Source organism: Leuciscus leuciscus, assembly GCF_965113295.1.
Source record: "Leuciscus leuciscus genome assembly, chromosome: 24".
In the NCBI taxonomy this organism is placed as follows: domain Eukaryota; kingdom Metazoa; phylum Chordata; class Actinopteri; order Cypriniformes; family Leuciscidae; genus Leuciscus; species Leuciscus leuciscus.
Window position 1 is genome coordinate 21332630 of NC_138723.1, and position 12546 is coordinate 21345175.

The 12546-nt window shown below is 35.1% G+C and overlaps 1 protein-coding gene and 1 long non-coding RNA gene across 2 annotated transcripts; one reads left to right on the plus strand and one right to left on the minus strand.

The window, feature by feature from the left end:
- The first annotated feature begins 2502 nt into the window (after window positions 1–2502).
- Window positions 2503–7331, plus strand: LOC309489196 (cytokine receptor common subunit gamma-like). The gene is made up of 6 exons (XM_082157821.1): window positions 2503–2661; window positions 5513–5600; window positions 5684–5856; window positions 5952–6088; window positions 6373–6532; window positions 6656–7331. The coding sequence occupies exons 1-6, from the start codon at window positions 2580–2582 to the stop codon at window positions 6715–6717; spliced, it is 702 nt and encodes a 233-aa protein (XP_082013947.1). The 5' UTR covers window positions 2503–2579; the 3' UTR covers window positions 6718–7331.
- On the minus strand, window positions 7033–8124 carry LOC309489197. Its single transcript, XR_014202363.1, has 2 exons — window positions 7746–8124; window positions 7033–7693 (listed from the first exon to the last, which is right to left on the minus strand). It is a non-coding gene; the product is annotated as an uncharacterized lncRNA (long non-coding RNA).
- Window positions 8125–12546: the final 4422 nt, after the last annotated feature.

A 12546-nucleotide genomic window follows, 5' to 3' on the forward strand; every position in this document is an offset into this window, starting at 1 on the left:
TCGGAGATCCAGCGAAGTGTAGTCATTCGCTGAAAGGAGATGAAATAGGTATTTATAGGCTAAGACCACACCCATCTTGGCAGGCCATGACGTAGTGTGAGGCGAGCCTCTCATTGGCGCTGATGTCATGTCTGACACACTGATAGGTTGCAGGAGTTGCGCCCAATAGGCGCTCGAGCTGTCTCGCCTAGGTCTGCTTGCCACAGCAAATGCGTTTTACATTCTAAAAATTAAGGATAATTTTTTGTTTCAGTATTCTCAAGAAAAGGAGTTTTCCCGTAGCGTAAGCTAAACTTACGCAGCATGAGAGTACTCTCGTAAGAGAACTGTATGAGTTCCAGGTCAGGGCTCGAATCTCATCATCCTATATGGAGAATCTAAGTTTTGGAGCGACTGGTGTGAGTCTGTGTACTGGGATCTTTAAAGGTCAACACTGACACAGGTATACCAACGCAGGACGAACTTATCACATCTTATCTATATGCCTTACTGACTAATCATTTTCCTCGCCATGTTATGTTCGCTGTTTTCCACAGGAATTTATGAGAGATTTCTGTAGATTTGTTGGAAGAAAGCCAAACAGATTAGTCTACTAACATTTTTGTCGAAGCAATGAGCTTTGAATCATAGTGCAAGATGTATCTGTGATAACACATATTTTAGCAGAGAGAAGTAAATTCTAGAGTATGATTTGTGTACTGGTGTAACATGCCTAAGACTTTTGCACAGTACTTTGTATATATATATATATTAGTCTTGCTTATTTTAGGTTTTAAACTCAATATGTGAGTTTTTATGTACAAGTGAATCGGCATCTGAAAAATAGTGTGTAACAATAGATGCAAATTAACCCTTTCATGCATGAATTATGACTCCACTATTCAACCTCAGTCAGGATTTTTTTCCTATGTGTTTTTATTGCTCATAGGGCATGAAAAAATGTATTTTTATTTTATTTTTTTAACAAATTTTTAGAAGAGATCTTAAGATGTCCACTTGAGTGGACAGCATGCGGTTATGGTTTAAACTGAAGATAAACTGTATTAAATATAAGGCAATAATCAAACAGATAAAGTATGTGAATTTAATAAACTAATCAATACAATTATATCAAATCATGTGAAAACTATAAAATATATACAAAAAATATAAATGCGAAATATTGCAAAGGCTTCATACAACTTCATACAAGTTGCACTTTGCGTATCTTTGATATCAGAACATGAGGACGTGATTCCATCAGAATTTTCTACAGCCTGTCAAGGTACAACTGTGGAAAGCACTCAGATGCTCCCTCCAGTGCACCAGAGTATGGAGATTTACCCTTATTGGCTGATAATTCTGATTATGTTCAAGATGGACATGCACATTTCTATCATAGCCCTCCTCTGAGAAAACCTAGCGATATGTTTTTTCAATCTCATCTGAAATGATCAGTGTTGGGGGTAACGCATTACAAGTAACATGCATAACGCATTCAGATTACTTTTTTGATGTTACAAGTAAAGTAATGTGTTACAAGTAACATGCATTACGTAATCAGATTTGTTTTTTATGTTACGAGTAATGTATCGTAACATGCATTACCTAATCAGATTACTTTTTGATCTAACAAGTAATTAACTACAAGTAATGTGCATTACCTAATCAGATTACTTTTTGATGTAACGAGTAAAGAAACGCATTACAAGTAGTAACATGCATTACGTAATCAGATACATTTTTGATGTTATGAGTAAGGAAACGCATTACAAGTAACATGCATTACGTAATCAGATTACTTTTTGATGTTATGAGTAAAAAAACGCATTACAATAAGGTGCATTACGAAATCAGATTACTTTTTGATCTAACAAGTAAAGTAATGCATTACAAGTGTCATACATTATGTAATCACATGACTTTTTTTCGATGTCAATGAAAATAATCTAATAATACAAATACATTTATTTACAGTAAAAAAAGTCACTGCTGATTAAGTTTTTAAGTTTTAAGTTTCAAAAACAATATTCACATTATAATTATGAATTGTAGCTGAAATATAGCAATTGATGCATGACGTCCACTACAGTGGACATGTGATTAATCAGAGTTTTCTCTCAATCTAAAATCAAAACTTGGAAAATTTTACTGTGATATGACTCATTAGATATTGCTTGATGCTGCAATATATTTTTTTACCTACAAGAGTCTCCTAGGATAGAAGGAATGGGTGGATATTCCGGAGCAACTTGGCATGTCTGACTGACCCTTGGCCATCTTGGTTTGGAGGGGGAAAAAATCGAAACACAACGGCTTGCCACTTGGTTGCAATTTATAGGATGATGCACCAGGGTCCAATGAAGAGGCTGATGTGCAACTTTGCCATAAAAACCCGTGCAAATTCAAGAAAATGCTTTTTTAATAGCTGTCCACTGTAGTGACCACTATGCGTGAAAGGGTTAAAAACAAATTTAGCATTCAGTTCTTTTCAGGCGGGAGTGGCTTCTTCAGAAACCTCACATATACGTCAGCCCACAAAGAACAGATACGTGTAGAGCAGAACAAGGAAGATTGAAACAGACACAAAACAAGTAAACATGTCCAAGATGATATTACTATTAGTCAGTCTTTTCCTTGGGAATATTCCTTCATTTACATCTTCAGCATCATACGAACCGAGTGAGTTTCATAACTATTTTGAAAATAAAATGTTTTTTTCTTTATTATTAGATTTGACATTATGTTGACTTAACAAAACATATAAAAAAAACAAAGTAAAAAACAAGGTTTACAAAAGTAAATTCTGAGGGTAGGATACGACATCTTTTTATTCATTTCTTTCCCATTTTGTGGTTTTATTTGCATTTTAAAACTACGGAAGTAGTGTGGTTGTACAACATTTAAGATGTTAAAGTATAATATGTTAACATATATAGGGCCTAAAAAGTCTGGCCACAGATATTATCTCCAAAATGTCTGATCTGCCATGATGTGTACATTCAACATGAGCTTACAACCTTTTCTGTTTAGTTTTTTATACAAATAACTCAATTAAAATATTCTAAGAATTCTTGTGTAAGTCAATGATTTTATACTTTTAATTTATATTCAATATTATTTAATAAAATTGTGTTTTTGACTAAACAATTTACATATTTCCTGTATGTATACGCAGGGGCGGAGTGGGACCAAAAAAAAACAAAAAATGTATATATATATATATATATATATATATAGCGGTGAATGAGAGAATATTATATAGGCCTATATATTTTTGTTCCCATTTGCTCAAATAGCAAAAGCTCCTCTATAGTTTTTTTTACAACTTTCAAAATGCGAGAGATGGATAACGGCAGTCAGAACTCCGAAGAGAGAAATATATGTCAATTTGTCATCACTCCCACAGACGCTGTATTAGAAACCCTCACAGCAGCATTAACTAGTTTTTTGTAATTTTATAAAAAGGTAATATAATATAAAGTATAGTGAAATAATTTTTAACGCATGTGCTGAGGGGGTGCTAGATCATTGACAGGGGGAGCTATATATACTAATAATAATTCAGCAAAACTTGGCCACTAAATATTTAATATTCAGTTATTTTAATGATCACAATTAAAGTTTTAATTTTATTAAATTGAACAAGCGCAACATTCAGCATTCAATCAAATATTCTAAAAGATGTATTATTAATAATAAGGTTATTTCAACATAATATCTCGTTATTTCGACATAATATGTGTGCGTGCAACAAGCAAGATGTGTATTTGTAAATCCGGTGATGCGTGCATTGATTTTTATTAGGAAAACTAGTGTTTTCTGACAGTGTCAACTGCAAAGATGAAGTTGACGATCGCCATCTCCGTAGTGAACGCGCCTATAGAGAGAAATGCACATAATGGATTACATATTCAGAGAGTAGCCTTTTTCTTTTCGTTTTGAATTATTTCGTTTAAAGACATTTCAAGCTTTGTGTATTTGATGTATTTCTCATATCTGTGTGAGGCATACACTGAGTTTCGTTAAGTTAGGATGAGATGCGCTCCAGTTAACGTGCAATGCAATTGACCGCTCGGGCGCCTCCATGATTATATTGCCTGTATTTGCTTCTTATTTATTAAATCCAGGCCATTGGTTGATGAAAAATTTATTAAAATTAAGATACAATTTATACAAAACGAAATTCACTTTAAAGAAAGGCTTTCTACAAAACAAAACTTAATGAAGTGGTCAAAATCATGTCTGACCCGCTCCATGTCTCTCGATATATTGCGCATCCTATCTTACTCGTGCTGTTCGCTTTCCATAATCAACTTAGATGGAAAAAAAATAACATTATAATATTTTAACAAATATGAAACTAAATGCGCTTATTTAATGGCTACAACAGTATAGGCCTACTGACTCTCTATTTGTAGAAATTGCTGCGCATTCATTTAATTCTGAATTTTGCACACATAAGTTGAAAGGCATTTGTTCAAATCAAGTTCATGGATAATTGTGCGTGCATTTATTAATCATTATGATACTAAAATCATAACAAAGTAGGCTGCTATGTACAAAAAATCAGATGAGCCCAGAATATGAATGCAACGTTTAACGTTAAGCATTTTCCTCCCATAGAAAACCATTAGAAGAACGCTTAATGTGGCTTAATGCAGATTAGAATGTCCCCTTATAATGTCAAAATAACGAGATATTATGTCGAAATAACGACTTCTTATGTCGAAATAACGAGATATTATGTTGAAATAACGACTTAATATCTCGAAATAACAAGATAAGTTTTCTTTTTTTTTCTTCAAAATGCAGTTCAGGGCTTCCATAGAACACAGCCTGAATATAATTGCTTCCAGAAATTATTTTTGGGAGTGCTATCGGGGACGGGGTGCTTTGGTCTTTCTTGGGGGTGCTGAAACACCTGCTAGCGCCGCCCATGCCGCCACCTTTCATTTTTCTTTTTTGCCTTTCCATCATTTAACTCACTCACACGGACATTAGACTTCCAAAACTTGACGAGGAAAAAGAGATGTTCGGCGGCTTTTTATATCAAAGGCCGGCCCGACAGGCTATGCCATTTGGGGGAGGGGCCGCTCACTGATTCCCCTATGTTTTTGAAAATCCTAGACATGGTTGGACCTGCCGAACGGGTTGAGCACTTTTATATAGCTACTGTGTTGAGCAGAGAGGCTGCACAGTTTGACCAGCGGGAAGCGGCCGCACATCAGGCCGCCAGATTCTGTTACTAATATAACTCGCAATGTATAACGTCGTTAACTATTATCAGACCGGCCCTCGCGGCCTCAAAACACTACCGGCCCACCGGGAAAAGTCCCGACTCTCCCGATTGCCACTCCGCCCCTGTGTATACGTGTCTGTCTTGCTGAGTGAGCGTCCTATACTGACAAACAATATGCATTACAAGCTGTAATTTTTAGAAAAATGGACCTCAGGAGTTTGTAAATAAATTAAGGTTCTACAAAGTATACCCAAGGTGCGTTTACTGTACTTTTCTTTCATCTTTACCCAGAAATAAACTGCCTTGTCATAAATCTGGACTATGTTAACTGCACATGGAGTGAGCTTGGGCTCAAGTACAATTACAGTTTCAAGAGCAGGTGCGTATGTTGAACAAAATAGAAAAACCTGTAATTTTAGATGAAAATATCAAGACAAACCATTTTCTTTTGATTTCTCTTAGGTTTTCGCATCACGAAATTCTGGATTGTTCTACATATCACAAGATTAACAGTGTTAATGTGGGCTGCATGTTTCCCTACAAAAGAACACAAAGGTTTAATTCGTTGAAAACATGGCTGTACAGTGACAGTGGCAGTTTGGTGACAGAGCAGAACCATACTCTGAAAGAATATGGTATGAAAAGTTATTCATATTTCTTATGACTTGACAACAACTGTATGGCAATAAGTGGTTGATGGACTGATACGTTATACTGTGTTGCTAATCAGTGAAGCTTAACCCTCCGTTCAACCTGTCTGTGGTGGAGAGAAAAGATGCTGAACTGAGGCTGTACTTTAATGTCACGAATGATGACAGCTGTATTGAGAGTCAAGTTCGTCACAGGACAAATAACAGTGACTGGAAGGTATAAAATTACTATTATAAAAAAAACTAAATTAATTCTGATTGCATGAGCTACATTCGAAGCACGTGCACATTGTATAGGGCTATTTATTTAATACAGCCTCTCACAGCTTATGAATTTACGAGAAGCTCGAGCTGATATTCAGACAAACGATTGTGATTTTTATATTTCCTTAAAGCAACTATTAAATAAACAAATAAACTGAATGAAAATAAATTATCATTGCTATGTATCTCACCTTGTGACACAAAACGTGGCACAGTTAACAACTTCTCTCTCTCCAGAACCTCCCTGTGGGCAGCAGGACCTCCTTCATTTTGACTTTTCCCTCCAAAAAACGGTATGAGTTCCAGGTCAGGGCTCGAATCTCATCATCCTGCGGAGAGTCTAGGTTTTGGAGCGACTGGAGTGAGTCTGTGTACTGGGGATCTTTAACCCTTAATGGTACGGAGTTGTCATATGGCAACAATTAATTACTACTCATGTCCTTGCTAGAAAAAAAAATACAATAGTTGAAAACAATAATGAAAAGTGCAGCAGTGGCTTTAATGGCAACTCTTTTCCCAGAGAGTCTGGCTCCTGTGTCTGTGACGACACTGGTGCTGTATACAGTGGATAACCCAGTCTAGGTATGTCTTAATCTGACGGAAGCAATTCAGTTCAAGAGTTTAGAAATAAGTGTTATGAAATTAGAATTTTGATTGATGAAAAGTAGAACATTTACAGGTGAAAAAAAATGTTTCATGTTAAATAATGATGAAATCCAGTATTGGCATTTTGCACACATTTTGTTTAAAAAAATCAACTCAGAGAAAAGCCCTTCACCTTCCAAACCATTAGAGTCCTTAATAGTTATTTGTGATTCATGCTGCTGCCAATTGGAAGTGTAGTTGCAGTTTCATTTCAAATAGTTTTATTTTAACTACAACTGTTTTTAATGTATCTCTTTGAAAAAAAAAAAAAAATCTTAAGAAGGCATTTGAAATCTTAAAATTAAACAACGTTGGTAGCACCTGTATGTTGCTGAAATGTATATTAGCTGTATGTTTTCATCAGGATTTTTTGCATTTGTAGCATGTTGCTCATCAGTAGTACTGAACAACATGTTTTTGGATGTTTAACATTTACAATGTATGTGAACTTGCAATTTTAAGATTTAAGATGAGTAGATGTTTGTACACAAATATTATGTTTAAAGAATGTAATGCTTTTAAAATCACTGAATAAAACCAGCTAAACTACAGTTTATCACAATGTTTGTAATGATTATTTACACATTTGGAGTAAATGATTATTCTTATTTAATTTTTCACAGTCAATTCTGATGTTCGAGCTGATGTTGAAGTGGGAGGCTTATGCTCATAACTGCAAGAACATTAAATACAATTCCTATTAATGAAACATAAGGTACTTTATTTAGGTACTTGGTTAAAACTTAATGTGACACGCACTAAAGAATGAGATAGGTCTTAGCAACATGAACATTTTAAATAAGAAGATTCTTAAAAACTACCAAAAATTTACTATGAATAAATAGCATGCATTTTGAGTGTATAACAGAGTTTAAATGATCTGGTACTGTGCATGTCTACAAGATAATTCACACTGCAGACAGACGCAAACCAATGGCGACAGTCACCAGATTACAGCACGTCACTTCTCAAGGCATTCTAAATCAGATTCAGCATGTTCAATCTGCTAAATCAAGCTCCGACAGACACCAACAGACTCTTTATTTCATCACATTATGAAATAAATGTTTTTCTCCAAAATACTTTGGGATCAATTATTTGTCCCCTTGTATAACTTAAATGTATTGTTTCTCTTGGGAAGTTTTTTTTTTTTTTTAAGGCATCTGAAATCTTAAAATTAAACAATGTCTGTATGTTGCTGAAATATATTAGCTGTGAATGTTTTAATCTAGATTTTATTTTTGTATTTGTAGCGTGTGCTCATCTGTAGCAACTGATCAAATAAATTACAATTAGAATGTAATTCTATAAACATATTTTTTTTACAATTTTAATATGATTAGAAGTTTGTACACAAATATGTTGCTTAAAGAATGCGATTATTTTGTAATCACTGAATAAAAACATTAAATGTATCAATGTCTATGATGATTATTTACACATTTTAATAAAACAGTCAATTCTGACTTTTGAGCTGATCTTGGAAGTGAGATGCTTATCATGAATAGCAAGAACATCAAATACAATAACAGTGTGGTATTGTGTATGTGATACACAATATTGTGTTCTGGTATTGTGCATGTCTACAACATAATTTCAAAGTATAATTTTACATAAAACATGTAAACATTCATGTGAAAAAGAAAGGACACCCTATTAAATTCTGTGGTTTTATGTATCAGGAATAATAATATAAATATTACATAAAATAATTTGGTCCTTGGCAGGTCTTATAGGTAAATACAACCTCAGATGAACAACAACACATGACATATTACACTGTGTCATTATTTATTTAACAAAAACCAGGCCAAAATGGAGAAGCCATGGGTGACAAACTAAGTACACTCTTACTGCTTCCATAGGAATTAAGAGGGTGAGTAGCAGTCAGACACTGCTAATCAAATGCCTTTGATGAATTGATCATCAGCGAGCGTGATCACCTCTATAACAGCAGAAGTTTGGGCAGTTTGCTGGTCCTGGAGCCTTCAGGTGTGTGTTAACACAATGCCAATGAGGAAAGACATCAGCACTGATCTTAGAGTAGCAACTGTTGCTGCCATCAATCTGAGAAGGGTTATACGCCCATTTCCAAACAATTTGATGTCCAACATTCTACAGTGAGGAAGATTATTCTAAAGTGGAAATCATTCAAGACAGTTGCCAATCTCCGTCTCAGTAAATTCACCCCACGGTCAGACTGTGCAATGCTCAGAAAAATCGCAAAACATACCAACTGTCCATCACACTGATGGAGGATTGATGATTTGGTCTTGTTTTACCGCCACAGGACCTGGGCATCTTGCAGTCATTGAGTCGACCATGAACTCTAGAGTCAAATATGAGGCCTTCTAGCTTGCCCAATATGGTCATGCAACAGGACAATGATCCCAAGCACACCAGCAAATCTACAACAGAATGGCTGAAAAAGAAAATAAACCCAGTCAAAGTCCAGACCTCAACCCGACTGAACTGTTGTGGCGGGACCTTAAAAGAGCTGTGCATAAACAAATGCCTGCAAACCTCAATGAACTGAAGCAACGTTGTAAAGGCCAGAATCTGTATTTATTCTTTGTGTGTATATGTATATATATATATATATATATATATATATTCAGATGTCACTTAGAGGCTTTTGCATCTGAACTCTTCATATATATATATAAACTATTTTTCAGATGCCGATTCACTTGTACAACGTCTGGCCTTTACAACGTTGCTTCAGGACTTTGACTGGGCTTATTTTCTTTTTCAGCCATTCTGTTGTAGATTTGCTGGTGTGCTTGGGATCATTGTCCTGTTGTATGACCATATTGGGCAAGCTTATAGATGGCCTCATATTTGACTCTAGAGTTCATGGTCGACTCAATGACTGCAAGATGCCCAGGTCCTGTGGCGGTAAAACAAGACCAAATCATCAATCCTCCATCAGTGTGATGGACAGCTGGTATGTTTTGCGATTTTTCTGAGCATTGCACAGTCTGACCGTGGGGTGAATTTACTGCGACGGAGATTGGCAACTGTCTTGAATGATTTCCACTTTAGAATAATCTTCCTCACTGTAGAATGTTGGACATCAAATTGTTTGGAAATGGCCGTATAACCCTTCTCAGATTGATGGCAGCAACAGTTGCTACTCTAAGATCAGTGCTGATGTCTTTCCTCATTGGCATTGTGTTAACACACACCTGAAGGCTCCAGGACCAGCAAACTGCCCAAACTTCTGCTGTTATAGAGGTGATCACGCTCGCTGATGATCAATTCATCAAAGGCATTTGATTAGCAGTGTCTGACTGCTACTCACCCTCTTAATTCCTATGGAAGCAGTAAGAGTGTACTTAGTTTGTCACCCATGGCTTCTCCATTTTGGCCTGGTTTTTGTTAAATAAATAATGACACAGTGTAATATGTCATGTGTTGTTGTTCATCTGAGGTTGTATTTACCTATAAGACCTGCCAAGGACCAAATTATTTTATTTAATATTTATATTATTATTCCTGATACATAAAACCACAGAATTTAATAGGGTGTCCTTTCTTTTTCACATGAATGTTTACATGTTTTATGTAAAATTATACTTTGAAATTATGTTGTAGACATGCACAATACCAGATCACAATATTGTGTATCACATACACAATACCACACTGTTATTGTATTTGATGTTCTTGCTATTCATGATAAGCATCTCACTTCCAAGATCAGCTCAAAAGTCAGAATTGACTGTTTTATTAAAATGTGTAAATAATCATCATAGACATTGATACATTTAATGTTTTTATTCAGTGATTACAAAATCATCGCATTCTTTAAGCAACATATTTGTGTACAAACTTCTAATCATATTAAAATTGTAAAAAAACACGTTTATAGAATTACATTCTAATTGTAATTTATTTGATCAGTTGCTACAGATGAGCACACGCTACAAATACAAAAATAAAATCTAGATTAAAACATTCACAGCTAATATATTTCAGCAACATACAGACATTGTTTAATTTTAAGATTTCAGATGCCTTAAAAAAAAAAAGAAAAAAACTTCCCAAGAGAAACAATACATATAAGTTATACAAGGGGGGGAAATAATTGATCCCAAAGTATTTTGGAGAAAAACATTTATTTCATAATGTGATTTCCCCCCCACTTTTTAATTTAAATTTGGATTAGGATTAACAATGCAGATTTATTTTTTACAGACATCTTTGATCATATTTACCAAGGGGGCAAATAATTCTGACCAGCACTGAAAATGCAACTACTGGCAGTAGCATGAATCACAAATAGCACTCAGCTAAATAATCAGATAATACATGGGTTGGTAGGTGATGGGCTTTTCCCACCAGTACGCAAATCATACTCTAGAATTGACTTCTCTCTGCTAAATATATGTGTTATCACAGATACATCTTGCATATGATTCAAAGCTCATTGCTTCGACAAAAATGTTAGTAGACTAATCTGTTTGGCTTTCTTCCAACAAATCTACAGAAATCTCACATACGTTCCTGTGGAAAACAGCGAACATAACATGGCGAGGAAAATGATTAGTCAGTAAGGCATATACTGTAGATGTGATAAGTTCGTCCTGCGTTGGTATACCTGTGTCAGTGTTGACCTTTAAAGATCCCCAGTACACTCACTCCAGTTGCTCCAAAACTTAGATTCTCCATATAGGATGATGAGATTCGAGCCCTGGAACTCAGATTTTTTTTGTAACAAAATTACAGATTTTTTGGAGGGAAAGGCAAACTGGATGAGAATGTTGTGATATTCTAGGGAGAGAAAAGGAAGTTAACTGTCATGTTTTGTGTCAATAAGGTGACAATCTAACAGATTGCCTCGAATCTGATAGCCTAGGTTGAGCACTGGGACTTTCCACCGCTATCACTCCACTATGCCCTCAATGGCTATGTGCGTATACTTCCCTAGTAGGCTACTATATAGTACACTGTTAGACTTTTCTGTAATTTCTACAGTTATTTACTTTAAATCCCCCAGTATTATACTGCTATTTCTCTTTACAGTAAATAACTGTGATTTCCATTGCATCATGGGAATTTTCTGTGACGTGACGTCTAACACCACATACAGAGACTTACTGTATTTTTTAAATTTGCTGTATACTACTGTATTTGTCTAACACCACATACAGAGACTTACTGTATTTTTTAAATGTGCTGTATACTACTGTATTTGACGTAACGGCCTCTCTGGCTGGCACCATTCCATCGTGCTTTTTATTTCCTAATTTTAGCCTAACGTCGTCAACATGGCGGTAACGAACTTTACCAGGGTAAACTGAGCTAACGTTTCATTTTACACACTTTGTTAGATTATTGAATTGTCGAGTTAAAATATGCCAACGAGCAACGCGTTTACATTAACAATAAATGTGAATAAACTAATGTGAAATTCTGTTTTGGTTGTAGATAATGTTGGCCTAGCCTACTGATGAGAACCTTTATAGTTTTAGCATTAGTTTGCAAACTATAACATATTAATTTTTTTTTTTTTATGTAATTTAATATTTACTTCCATTTTTATATGTGTTTAAAAAGGCAACTACAACAAAGCGCCAATTCGCGCCATTGACTTCTAGCAAGATTCCGGAGGTAGGCCATTTGTGATATATATTTTGAGATAAGTTTGCTGAAATGATTAGCAATATGTGAAAAGTGCTTTGGAGCCACTGGTGCAGACTAGGTAGCTTACAATATCTTATAAAATCGGCTAACTTTATATCAAATAAATAAGTGACCTTT

What these genes read in the sequence shown, in the direction of transcription:
- LOC309489196 (XM_082157821.1), top strand. Translation starts at nt 2,580, where the DNA reads ATGTCCAAGATGATATTACTATTAGTCAGTCTTTTCCTTGGGAATATT. An exon ending in TTCAGCATCATACGAACCGA is followed by an intron (nt 2,662 to 5,512) that starts GTGAGTTTCATA and finishes ATCTTTACCCAG; the next exon opens with AAATAAACTGCCTTGTCATA. An exon ending in CCATACTCTGAAAGAATATG is followed by an intron (nt 5,857 to 5,951) that starts GTATGAAAAGTT and finishes GTTGCTAATCAG; the next exon opens with TGAAGCTTAACCCTCCGTTC.